This window comes from Lithobates pipiens, unplaced genomic scaffold (assembly GCF_037356315.1).
Source record: "Lithobates pipiens isolate NorthernLeopardFrog02 unplaced genomic scaffold, aLitPip1_a1.2 Scaffold_8, whole genome shotgun sequence".
Taxonomy (NCBI): Eukaryota; Metazoa; Chordata; class Amphibia; order Anura; family Ranidae; genus Lithobates; species Lithobates pipiens.
Window position 1 is genome coordinate 216,287,514 of NW_027507903.1, and position 12,422 is coordinate 216,299,935.

General features: G+C 40.2%; 1 protein-coding gene across 2 annotated transcripts in view; it reads left to right on the forward strand.

Annotated features, from left to right (window-relative positions):
- The window catches only part of DOCK4 (dedicator of cytokinesis 4), a 490,280-nt gene that overhangs the window by 443,814 nt on the left and 34,044 nt on the right, over window positions 1-12,422 (forward strand). For both annotated transcript variants that reach the window (XM_077469314.1, XM_077469315.1), the window contains 5 exons: window positions 1,723-1,806; window positions 3,339-3,458; window positions 3,783-3,904; window positions 5,208-5,328; window positions 12,121-12,202. In XM_077469314.1, the coding sequence (XP_077325440.1) occupies window positions 1,723-1,806; window positions 3,339-3,458; window positions 3,783-3,904; window positions 5,208-5,328; window positions 12,121-12,202 (529 nt within the window). The remainder of the gene's footprint in view (window positions 1-1,722; window positions 1,807-3,338; window positions 3,459-3,782; window positions 3,905-5,207; window positions 5,329-12,120; window positions 12,203-12,422) is intronic.

Sequence of the window (12,422 nt, forward strand, 5' to 3'; positions counted from 1 at the left end):
GTCTTGGAGGCAGCTATGGTGGGGTCTCTGGAGGCCTTAAGGGGGTTGGTTTTCAGGGGGCCAAAAACGCCTCACTGCCTCACCCCTTCTATGCGCACCACTTTAAGGGCGTGGAGGGTGGGAGAGGCACTGAGGGCGTCCCTGCCGAACTCCTGGTCTCCTCACACCCCCCTGTGGCTGAATCCTGGCCTTCCGCAGTTTAATACCATCCCGGACCCTCAGGCCTGGGCCAAGTATAAAATACTGACGCTCGAGCATGTCGTTATCAACAGGGAGCTTGCTCCCTTTCATATCCTGCGTGACAAATTTAATGTGCCTACATGGGCCCACTTCCATTATCTTCAAGTCGCGCATGCTTATCGCTGTCAATTTTTGGGACAACCGGTCGTACTGGAGTACTCTGAGCTTGAGTCCATCCTTTGGGTAAAAGACCTGGAGAAACCCATGTCTCAGATTTACAGGTCCCTACTGGTTGCTGCCGTCCCTGAGCTGTCCTCCCTCCGCAGGAAATGGGTGGTGGACATACCGGAGCTGGATGACGATGACTGGAGGGAGATTTGGGATTTTCCGTTCTTCCCTTTGGTTTCAGCCAGGGACAAATTAGTCCAATACAAAATTGTACACAGAGTCCACTACACGCCCCACAGACTGCACAAGATGTCGCCGACGCACTCCCCGGAGTGCTGGCGCTGCTCCTATCAGCCGGGAGACTTCATTCACATTTTCTGGGCTTGCCCAGCGATTGTATGTTTTTGGAAAGAGGTTCTCCTGGTGATAGTTAAGACCACTGAGGTTAATATTCCTTACGATCCTAAATATTGCCTGCTGGGGCTGGTGGAACAAATGTCGATCCTCAGGGCTAGGAAAACACTCATATCCCTGTTGCTCTACTATGCACGCAAGGCCATCACCATGACCTGGAAACAATCGTCTCCCCCCTCTATTAAATTCTGGAAAAACCTGGTGAACGCTAGCTTACCCCTCTATAGGGCCACCTACTTGAACAGGGGTTGCCCACAGAAATTTGAGAAGGTGTGGAACTGCTGGCTGGATGATAACACAACGGCAACGGATGTAGTAAATAACCCATAGTTCGTTATGGATGTCGTATGGTTATAGGCTGACCCACCTGCTATTATGACACCTTATCCGGTCATTTTAATACTTAGCACGAATTATCCTACAATATCCTCTCCCCACAGTGGGGTATAGATAGACAAGTTTATGTTTGTGTTCATTTGCCCTGTTGCGGTCGGTTGCCGCATCAGAGGCAGGATATATGTTTTGTAATGTGCTTTGTTGTGGCCTGTTGCCACATTTGGAAGTTTACCCCTGTGTGGGAAATGTTTGGCCCCTGCGTGGGTGATTTTGTATGACACCGAAAATTCAATAAAAAAGATTTTACAAAAAAAACTCCTGTTTGGGAAAGCAGGGATGTATCTTACCTACACTGTGTGTAGCCATAGATGCACATAGCCCAGCTCCAGAGCGCACACGCACAGGTTCCTCCTTAGCATCCACCTTGCTACAGGAAGCACCCAACGGTGGGAAATCTTTCTGAAACCTAAAATCTAGAATTTTTTACATACTGTAAAAATAAATATGCTATAATTTGTTTAATAAAAAACAAGGGTTCTGAAGCTTGCATCTTGAATTCATTTATTGCTTTGACTTTTTTTTACAAGTTATGGTTACCTCTGGTATCATGTATGTTTCTTTTAGGCATTCTTTGTGAAGGAGTACATCTTCAACCATCCTGAAGATGGAGATAAGATATCACGTCTGAGAGAACTAATGCTTGAACAGGTAAGAACACAATGTCTCTCCCTTTCCCCTGCTGCTGGAAATCTTTCATTCCAGACTTGTGTAGTAATACAGCAGCTGCAATTATAAATGGAGCTTCTGAATAAGCATTGATCTAAAATGCAGTGTAACATTATTACTTTATATTTACTCTGTTTCCTTTATATATTTAATATACACTATACTACTAAAAGTATTGGGGCACATGAACTTTAATGGTATCCCAGTCTTAGTCTGTAGGGTTCAATATTGAGTTGGCTCACCTTTTGCAGCTATACCAGCTTCAACTCTTCTGGGAAGGCTGTCCACAAGGTTTAGGAGAGTGTCTATGGGAATTTTTTACCATTCTTCCAGAAGCGCATTTTTGAGGTCAGGCACTAAGGTGGACAAGAAGGCCTAGCTCGCAGTCTCTGCTCTAATTCATACCAAAAGTGTTCTTCAGGTTGAGGTCAGGACTCTGTGCAGGCCAGTCAGTTTCCTCCACCTGAACTCTCTCATCCATGTATTTATGGACCTTGCTTTGTGCACTGGTGCGCAGTCATGTTGGAACAGGAAGGGGTCATCCCCGAACTGTTCCCATAAAGTTGGGAGCATGAAATTGTCCAAAATGTCTTGGTATGCTGATGCCTTAAGAATTCCCTTCACTGGAACTAAGGGGCCAAGCCCAACCCCTGAAAAACAACCCCACACCATAATCCCCCCTCCACTAAATGATTTGGACCAGTGCACAAAGCAAGGGACCCCATTTAAAAAAATGCTGGAAATCCAAGAAGCATGGCATATGTGCAGTTCAGGTTAACATTATCAGATATACAGCTGGTAGCAATGGTATCACAAAACTTGCTTTGCACTAATGTATTGGTGAGTGAAGGGGCATTTCACACATTTGAAGCAAAGACATGCTCCTACTTTTAACCTATCTGGTTTATTTATTATTTATTATCTAAGCTGACTTACTAAGCCTTCATAAAAACTCAAAAAATCCAAATTGTATGAAGAAGAAGGCAAACAAAATACGGCTATTTTTATTTATCCTTAAGTACATCTAAAGGCTCCTGTGTGACAGTCTAAAACTGGTCCCAGATCCAGTTACTATGTAATACACACGTTTCAAAAAAACTTTCTTTACCTCCCCTGAGTAATCCAAGTCATCTATCTTTTGTGTCTCACACTCTAACTTCTTACTACCAATCACATTGTGAGAGTATCAGAAGCCAAGGCCTGCGCTTTCAGTGCAAAAGGCGGTGTCATGTCAAATAGTGTCCCCCGTCGGATAGTGTCCGCTGTGTACTGCGCAATTGGCAGTGTTTGATTGCTCGGTTGTCAGCCTTGGAGTCAGCAGAGGACAAATGCAGAATCGAACCAATGCTGCGTCCACCTAGATAAGTATAATTCTTAAAAATAAAACATTTCCTATACTTCTCTTTTAAGTGCCGCAGTTTTTTTTTTTTTTTTTTATGGGAGACCTTAGTTCTACCTTGCATTATTAGTCATTGCCATTAACTAATGGGTTTTATTTTCACTGGTTCTTTTAGGCTCAGATTTTAGAATTTGGTTTAGCAGTTCATGAGAAATTTGTGCCCCAAGATATGAGACCTTTACACAAAAAGATGGTGGATCAGTTCTTTGTACTCAAGTCAAGTCTGGGAATACAGGTACGTAGGCCATTAAGTGGTGTGTGTTGTTTTTTTGTTTTGTTTTTTGTTTTTACTAGGAATGAAAGTCTGACATTGAGTGATGGACTTGAAGTGATGCGTTAAAGAGAATCTTGAGCAACACTGACATCTTTTGGTTATTATGTTTAATTGCGTCTTCCTTTGAATAAAATTGGTTGTTTGACTTGAGGGAAACCACAGGTCATTTATGACCATTGCCTGTAGAGCAGCAGAACTGTCAAAGCATTTTGAAATACAAATCATAATGTTTTCAATTATGCATTTCCGATTTTGTGTGCTAATATCTGTTTATTTGATTATCAGGATTTCTCGGCCTGTGTACCTCCCAGTCCTGTCAGTTTCCCCAATGGAAGCCCTTGCATACCTAGAAACTCTGCACCTGCCATTATGGGTCCAGAGGCTGTACGTGTGGTTCCTAGACGAAGGTAAGCTGCACATAGTAATCTTTTAGTGATGATTGTCTTCACTGTCTTAGCAAATATAAAGTTTCAATATATGCTGTTATAGAAAACTTTTTTTTAACTGAAACTTCAGCGTTATGTGCATTTTAGTAATAGCGTCTAACTTATACCTTGGAGCTTAAAGTGTTACTAAACCCACAACAGTAAAATCAGTCTGTATATGCAGCATAGCATGATTGTTATACTCACTGTGGAACTTAAGGGGTTAATCCTCTGCATTTTGTAAAAAGGCCGTTTTATCCTGTGTGCACAGATCCTCCCCACCCTGCACTGTCTATCTGGGGAAGGCCAGCTGACACAGGCACAGTAGCCAACATGCACATGCTCAGTTGTGTCTTTTATTCTGGAGAGCACATTTACTTGTTGATCAGAGCTAACCAGGTCACATGATATTGACATCACACATGTGGGCATGTATACCGGCTGCAGTGGAAATCTCCTCCTACCTGAACTCTCAGCACTGGAGGAACTCTGCAGTTTGTCATGTATCCATGGTATACAGATCATCTAAAAAGGTATATAGTGGCAGTATTTTATTGTAAAAACATGATTTATAAGCTGTGGGCACTGCGGGGGGGCGGATTAACTATTTTCATATAACTGGGTTTAGTAACGCTTTAAATGCTTTGATTCTCCTGGTAACTCATTTCTTGTGCCTTAGCTTCATTATCACTATAATATAGTGTAAAAACATATATCGCACACACACACACATATATATATATATATATATATATATAAAATATATTTTCATATGTATTTATATCTATTCAATTTTTTCAAGGCATCACATAAATAAACGTGTTTTCCCTACCGTCTACATTTGATCCAATGGTCTGTAAATCATACATTGCTTTGTTCAACCCTTATATATTGTAGTACAATACCAGTGGCAGTGCCTCAGTTGCTTTATGCTTTGATCAAGAAAGAACAAACCCCTTCACTGAGCTTTTATAGTGTAGAACAGGGATATGCAATTAGCGGACCTCCAGCTGTTGCAAAACTACAAGTCCCATCATGCCTCTGCCTCTGGGTGTCATGCTTGTGGCTGTCAGAGTCTAGCTGTGCCTCATGGGACTTGTAGTTCTGCAACAGCTGGAGGTCCGCTAATTGCATATGCCTGGTGTAGAAGTACATTATAGCATATAGGCACTAGTTACATCTATATCAATCAGCTGTTGTATTTGAAGCACTGCGCATTACTGAAATGGCTCATTCCTTGTTTTTCCCCTTTCCTTTTTTTTTCCCCCTGTCTTTTATCATTAAGTCCTTTAAGTTATCCAGCTGTAAATAGATACTCTTCATCCTCACTCTCATCACAAGCCTCAGCAGAAGTTAGCAATTTAACAGGACAGTCTGAAAGTTCTGATGAAGTCTTTCACATGCAGGTGAGTGATTGCTCTTAATATGTTCTTGGAAATTGCAGTGATGCCACCTTATTAGAATTTTGGTGGAATTAAAGTTTTTGCATGCTGTGCTCACAGGTATTCCTTTTCAGTCTTAAAGAAAAAATAGTCAGCGGGTACAAGTACTGTAGCTAGGATAAAAGATATGATCAAATGGTAGGGAAAAGGGAATGGGCAAAATTGAGACTTTAAATGAGGTCATAGCCTCCATCCCTATCATTATAAGGCATAAATTAAAAACAAGAACATGTCGGGACTTTATATGAAGCACGGGGTTAAGAAAAAAAGCAAAAGTAGCTATTAGGAAAATGTTATTTATTTGTCAAAACATGATTACATATGTTGAATGAGGTGCGCAGACATACATATTATTAGTATCAATATATATATTTTTTTAGTTACTTTTGCTTTTTTTTCTTAACCCTGTGCTTCGTATAAAGTCCCGACATGTTCTTGTTTTTAATGTATTCCTTATTAGGATAAAAGATACTTTAGAGTGGTTGCTGTTCTTTTGGAGTGCTGCCTCAGTGCCTTATACAGACGATCATCAGCCAGAATTAGAATTTTCCTTTGCGTATACTCTCTCTGGTCAAATACGGCTATCCAGAAGCACCCTCCTTTTCTCTTATCCACAAACTGCTGACTTTTAAATAAAGGACACTTACCTGTCTAGGGATCCAGAGCTGTCCTCACCTGGGCTAGTTCTTTGCTGGTTTTAGGATCCCTGGCGTTGGCAAGTTTACAAATGGGAAGCCAGCCGTGATTCGTTTCAGCTTCACAGCCAGCTTCCCAATGCATATGCAAAAGCTGGTCCCACAGCATCCTTGGAGCTGTGACATGTCCCAGAAGGTTGTGGGAGTGGATGGGGACGTGGGGAAAATTTTGCGCCAATCGTCTAAGCAATCAAAGCGGAAGTGGAAACAAGTCCAAAAGTGGGAGAGGAGGAGGGAAGAAGGTGATAAACTTCCTATTTAGGGTGACGTTGCGCTTTTAATTTGTAGGTATGTAGTATGTTAGGATGAAGCTGCAAAAAAAAGTATTTGTATTTCAGCTATAAAGTTTATAAACTGATACATGTTAGTTAACAGGTCACCACTGTTTCTTTATTGTTGCTGATAGGTAGTCATGGCAGGCGAACATTTAGATTCAGACAGGTCTAGTTATAGCAGTTCAATGTGTTTTTTCTCAAGAGAAACGTCTGCTTTGAGCAAGCAGAAAAATTTAACTTTGAGATTTTCAGATCTCTTATGCAGTGATGATCTACAAAACGGGAGCCTGCCAAGGATATTCTCTTTCAGAGTGGCGTTATTAGTCTAGTCTTTTATTTTTATTTCTATAAAATTCTCCTATAGGGCAGCCATTTCTGATCAATACATTTACTAAACTCTAATATTATTACTACATTAAAGAAAATCCACTAGTGGGGGTAGCTTTACAGACAGCGAATAACATTTGGCCCAGGTTCACACTGAGCTGCAGGAAAGAAGCCGTGCGAGTTCAGCTGAACTTGCACGATTTCACTTGATTTCACTCACGATATCGGCCACGATTTCAGAGACATCTGTGCAGGTTTCTGCACAGATAGTAATGTAAATTTCAGCCCAAAATCACAAAAAGTACTACAGAAACTACTTTTTGAAATCGATGTAGCGCCACAGATGCTGTGTCGCACTGATTAGGACAGTGTCATTAACGGCAATTGCGGCCGATTTGACATGTCAAATCGCATGTCAAAACACTCCAGTGTGAACCAGGGCTTGCTGTTATGTTTGCTTTACCTCCAGTGTACCCCCTAATGTTCTACTACTTGTACAATTTAGGTCTATATATATTTAGACACAGGCACAATTTTCATACTTTTGGCTCTGTATGCTACCAGAATAAAATTAAAATTAAACAATCCAAATTAATTTGAATTGCAGACTTTCAGCTTTAATTTAAGGGGTTGAACATAAATATCAAGTACACATTTTTAGGAACTGCAACCATTTTTATACACAGTCCCCCCATTTTCAGGGCTCAAATGTATTTAGACAAATTAATATAATCATAAATAAAACTGGAACCCATGGACATCATCAAAGACTAGGTTTCCTCCTTTCTAATACTTTGCAGGTTCTAACTGCAGTTGTCTTCAGTTGTTGTTTGTTTGTGTTGCCTTCAGCAAGTGAAATGCATGCTCAATTGGGTTGAGATCAGACGATTGACTCCGCCATTGCAAAATATTCCACTTCTTTTTCTTCAAAAGTTCCTGGGTTGCTTTTTTCAGTGTGTTTTGAATCATTGTCCATCTGTACTGTGAAGCACCGTCCAATCAACTTTGCTGCACTTGGCTGAATTTGAGCTGAGAGTATATCTCTAAACACTGCAGAATTCATCCGGCTGCTTCTGTCTTCTGTGACCTCATCAATAGACACCAATGACCAAGTGCCACTGGAAGCCATGCATGCCCATGCCATCACACTGCCTCCACCATGTTTTACAGATGACGTTGTGCACTTTGGATCATGAACTGTTCAAGCCCTCTCCACACTTTTTTCTTCCTGTCATTCTGGTACAGATTAATCTTAGTTTAATTTTTCCAAAGAATGCTTTTCCAGAACTGGTCTGGCTTTTTAGATGCTTTTTGGCAAAGGATAATCTGGCTTTTCTATTCTTTAGGCTTATGACTGGTTTGCACCTTGGGGTGAACCTTCTGTATTTGCTCTCCTGAAGTCTTTTCTTGATTGTAGACTTTGACAATGATACGCCCACCTCCTTGGAGAGTTTCCTTCACTTGTCTGGATGTTGTGAATGAGTTTTTCTTTACCATAGAGAGGATCCTGCAATCATCCACCCTGTTGTCTTCCATGGACAGTGTGTTCTTCTTTCCTCAGAATGTACCAAACTGTTGATTTGGCCACTGCTGCTATTTCTCTGATGGATCGTTTTTGAAGCCTTACAATGGCCAGTTTCACTTGCATGGACAGCTCCTTTGAACGCATGATGTAGGTTCGCAGCAATAGATTCCAAATGCAAATACCACACTTAGACCCCATACACACTGTTAGATTTTCTGCAGATTTTTGTCTTCAGATTTACCCAAAAAATATAATATGAGCTCAAACCTTAAGAGTTTCAATTTGTATGCAATTAGGCAGGCCCTTGCACTACATGGTTTTGGTAAATCTGAAGACAAAAATCTGCAGAAAATCTAATAGTGTGTTGTAGGGGGCTTAAGAATCAACTCCAGAACTTTTACCTGCTTAATTGATGAAGAAATAATGGAGTAGCCCACACCTGGCCATGAAACGGCTTTTGATTCAATTGTCCAGTTACTTTTGTTCCCTGAAAAAGAGGGGTTGGCTCATCTTAAGAGCTGTAATTCATAAATCTTTCCTCCGATTTTGATGTACACACCCTCAAATTAAACCTGAGAGCACTTTCAGCACGTATCCATTTTATAACTATAGCTTGAATATGTTTTGTTAAATACCTGAAAAAAACTAAAATTGGGCCTGTGTCCAAATATACAGTATATGGACCTAACTGTATATTTACCAACATTCCACAGGGGTTGAGGAGGCGCGTGCGTGTGTGCGTGCCTGTGCGCGCGTGTGTGTGTGTGTATGTGTATATATATATATATATATATATATATATATATATATATATATATATATATATAATACATTTGTGCTCATACGTTTACATACCCTGGCAGAATTAGATTTTTTGGCCATTTTTCAGAGAATATGAATGATAACACAAAAACATTTCTTTCACTCATGGTTAGTGTTTGGCTGAAGCCATTTGTTATCCATCAACTGTGTTTACTCTTTTTAAATCATAATGACAACAGAAACTACCCAAATGACCCTGATCAAAAGTTTACATAACCTTGTGATTTTGGCCTGATAACATGAGACAATTTGACACATTTGAATGGCTATTAAAGGTAACCATACTCACCTGTGATCTGTTAGATTTTAATTAGTGTGTGCGTATAAAAGGTCAATGAGTTTCTGGACTCCTAATAGACCCTTGCATCTTTCATCCAGTGCTCCATTGACGTTTCTGGATTCTGAGTCATGGTGAAAGCAAAATAATTGTCAAAGAATCTGTGGGAAAAGGTAGTTGAACTGTATAAAACAGGAAAGGGATATAAAAAGATATCCAAAGAATTGAGAATGCCAATCAGCATTCTAATCAATCAAACGCTAATCAAGAAGTGGAAAATGAGGGGTTCTGTTGAAACCAAACCACGGTCTGGTAGACCAACTAAAATTTCATCCACAACTGCCAAGAAAATTGTTTGGGATGCAAAGAAAAACCCACTAATAACTTCAGATGAAATACATGACTCTCTGAAAACATTGGGGTTGACTGTTTCAAGATGCACAATAAGGAGGCACTTTAAGAAAGATGAGCTGCATAGTCGAGTCGCCAGAAGAAAGCCATTACTATGAAAATGCCACAAAATGGCAGTACGCCAAACAGCACAGAGACAAGCCTCAAACCTTTTGGCACAAAGTCATCTGGAGTGATGAGACCAAAATTGAGCTTTTTGGCCACAACCATAAACACTGCATTTGGAGAGGCGTCCACAAGGCTTATGATGAAAGGTACACCATTCCTACTGTGAAACACGGATGTGGATCGCTGATGTTTTGGCGATGTGTGAGCTACAAAGGCACAGGAAATTTGGGCAAAATTGATGGCAAGATGAATGCAGTATGTTCTCAAAAAGTAACAGGGGAACATTTTCATTTGTCAGCCAGGAAGCTGCACATGGACCATACTTGAACATTCCAACATGACAATGATCCAAAACACAAGGCCAAGTCAGTCTGTCATTGAGTGAAGGTTCTGGAGTGGCCATCTCAGTCTCCTGACCTCAATATCATTAAGCCACTCTGGGAAGATCTCAAACGTGCAGTTCATGCAAGACAGCCCAAGAATTTACTGGATCTGGAGGCTTTTTGCCAAGAGGAATGGGCAGCTTTACCATCTGCCTTATCCACAAACACCACAAAAGACTTCAAGCTGTCATTGATGTTAAAGGGGGCAATACCGGGTATGTAAACTTTTGATCAGGGTCATTTGGGTAGTTTCTGTTGACATTATGATTTAAAAAGAGTAAACACAATTGATTGATAATAAATGGCTTCAGCCAAACACTAACCATGAGTGAAAGAAAAGTTTTTGTGTTATCATTCATATTCTCTGAAAAATGGCCAAGAAATCATAAATTCTGCCAGGGTATGTAAACTTATGAGCACAACTGTATATACAGTGGATATAAAAAGGCTATACTACTCTGTTAAAATGTCAAGTTTCTGTGATATAAAATAAATGAGACAAATAATTTCAGAACTTTTTCCACCATTAATGTGACCTATAAACTGTACAAATCAATTGAAAAATAAACTAAAATCGTTTAGGAAAGGGAAGTAAAAAGAAAAAAAGGAAAAAATTCTTGCATAAGGTTGCACACACCCTCTTATAACTGGGGATGTAGCTGTATTCAGAATTAAGCATACACATGTGACAGCAATCTCCCGTATTCTTCATATGTGTGGGCCATGGGGTAGAGTGGCAAGATGGAAGCCTTTTCTTACGAAGAAAAACATCCAAACCAGGCTATATTTTGCAAAAACACATCTGAAGTCTCCGAAAAGCATGTGGGAAAATGTGTTCTGGTCTGATGAAACCAAAATTGAACTTTTTGCCCGTAATTCCAAAAAAATATGTTTGGCGCAAAAAAAACCTGCACATCACCAAAAGAACACCATGCCCACAGTGAAGCATGATGGCAGCAGCGTCATGCTTTGGGGCTGTTTTTCTTCAACTGGAACAGGGGCCTTAGTCAAAGTAGAGGGAATTATGTTCCAGATACCAGTCAATATTGGCAAAAGACCTTTAGGCTTCTGCTAGAAAGCTGAACATGAAGAGGAACTTCATCTTACAGCATGGCAACGACCCAAAGCATACTTCCATATCAACAAAGCGATGGTCTTCACCAGAAGAAGATTGAAGTTTTGGAATGGTCAGGGATGGGTAGTAGGGTCTCACAGGGTTCTATGCTGGGACCAATCCTATTTATTTTTTTCATAAACGACCTGGAGGATGGGGTAAACATTTCAATCTCTGTATTTGCAGACGATACGTCGTGTATCGTCTGCAAATATCGTCTGTTGAAGTCACAGACAGCCAGGGACAGTGGCAGCCCACATATTTCTATCAAGATAGGTTTCCTTTAATAGAGCTGTTATAAGTTTATAGATACTCTAGGACTCCAGCCCACCCTCACCACCAACCTCCTTAAAAAAAATTATACCATATGCCATATGTGTACAGGCTCATTAGCCCCCCCACAGGCAATTGCATAACCTTGCTTTTTTTTTTTTGAAAAATCTTTTTATTAAGAGATTCAAAACATACAGCACAAGCAGTAGGTACATGACATTTGTTACAAACAAGTCAAAAAATGTAAACCTGGTATATATCGAAATAGAAGTGATAGGAACGTCCGATAGTGGGCAGCCGTCCGGCTATCATATGAGAAGTCTTTGTAGTTCGGTCCAGGCCGCAGTGAGACCGATTGATTCCCTAACAAAAAGGTAACTCGGTAATATTTCTTAACACAACCTTTAGCTGTCTAGTTGTTGACTACATACTCCCTCTCTTACGGGGTGAGAGCTATGTTAACATCTTACTTCGTAGTGCATTTTTTTTTTGTTTACGACTAGGGTTTAAAATGTTTTCCTCTTCCATTTGTATTGTGTATTTCAGCCTAGTCCATCTACCTCAAGTCTGAGTTCTACACATTCTGCCTCCCCAAATGTTACAAGTTCTGCTCCATCGAGTGCAAGAGGTATTGCATGTTTTGTATATTTTACAAAAACCTTGTTTGTGCTATGTAATTTTATTCTTATAAATGTACCCATTTAGGCACACATCCACTGACAATATTTGAGTCTATTTAGTACTATAATAATACAATATACACACTCTATAGATTTCCTCAACCAGTAAAGCTAACACTTCCTATAAGCTACCAATAGCTTGCCTACAAGAACACACATCTGAAGAAT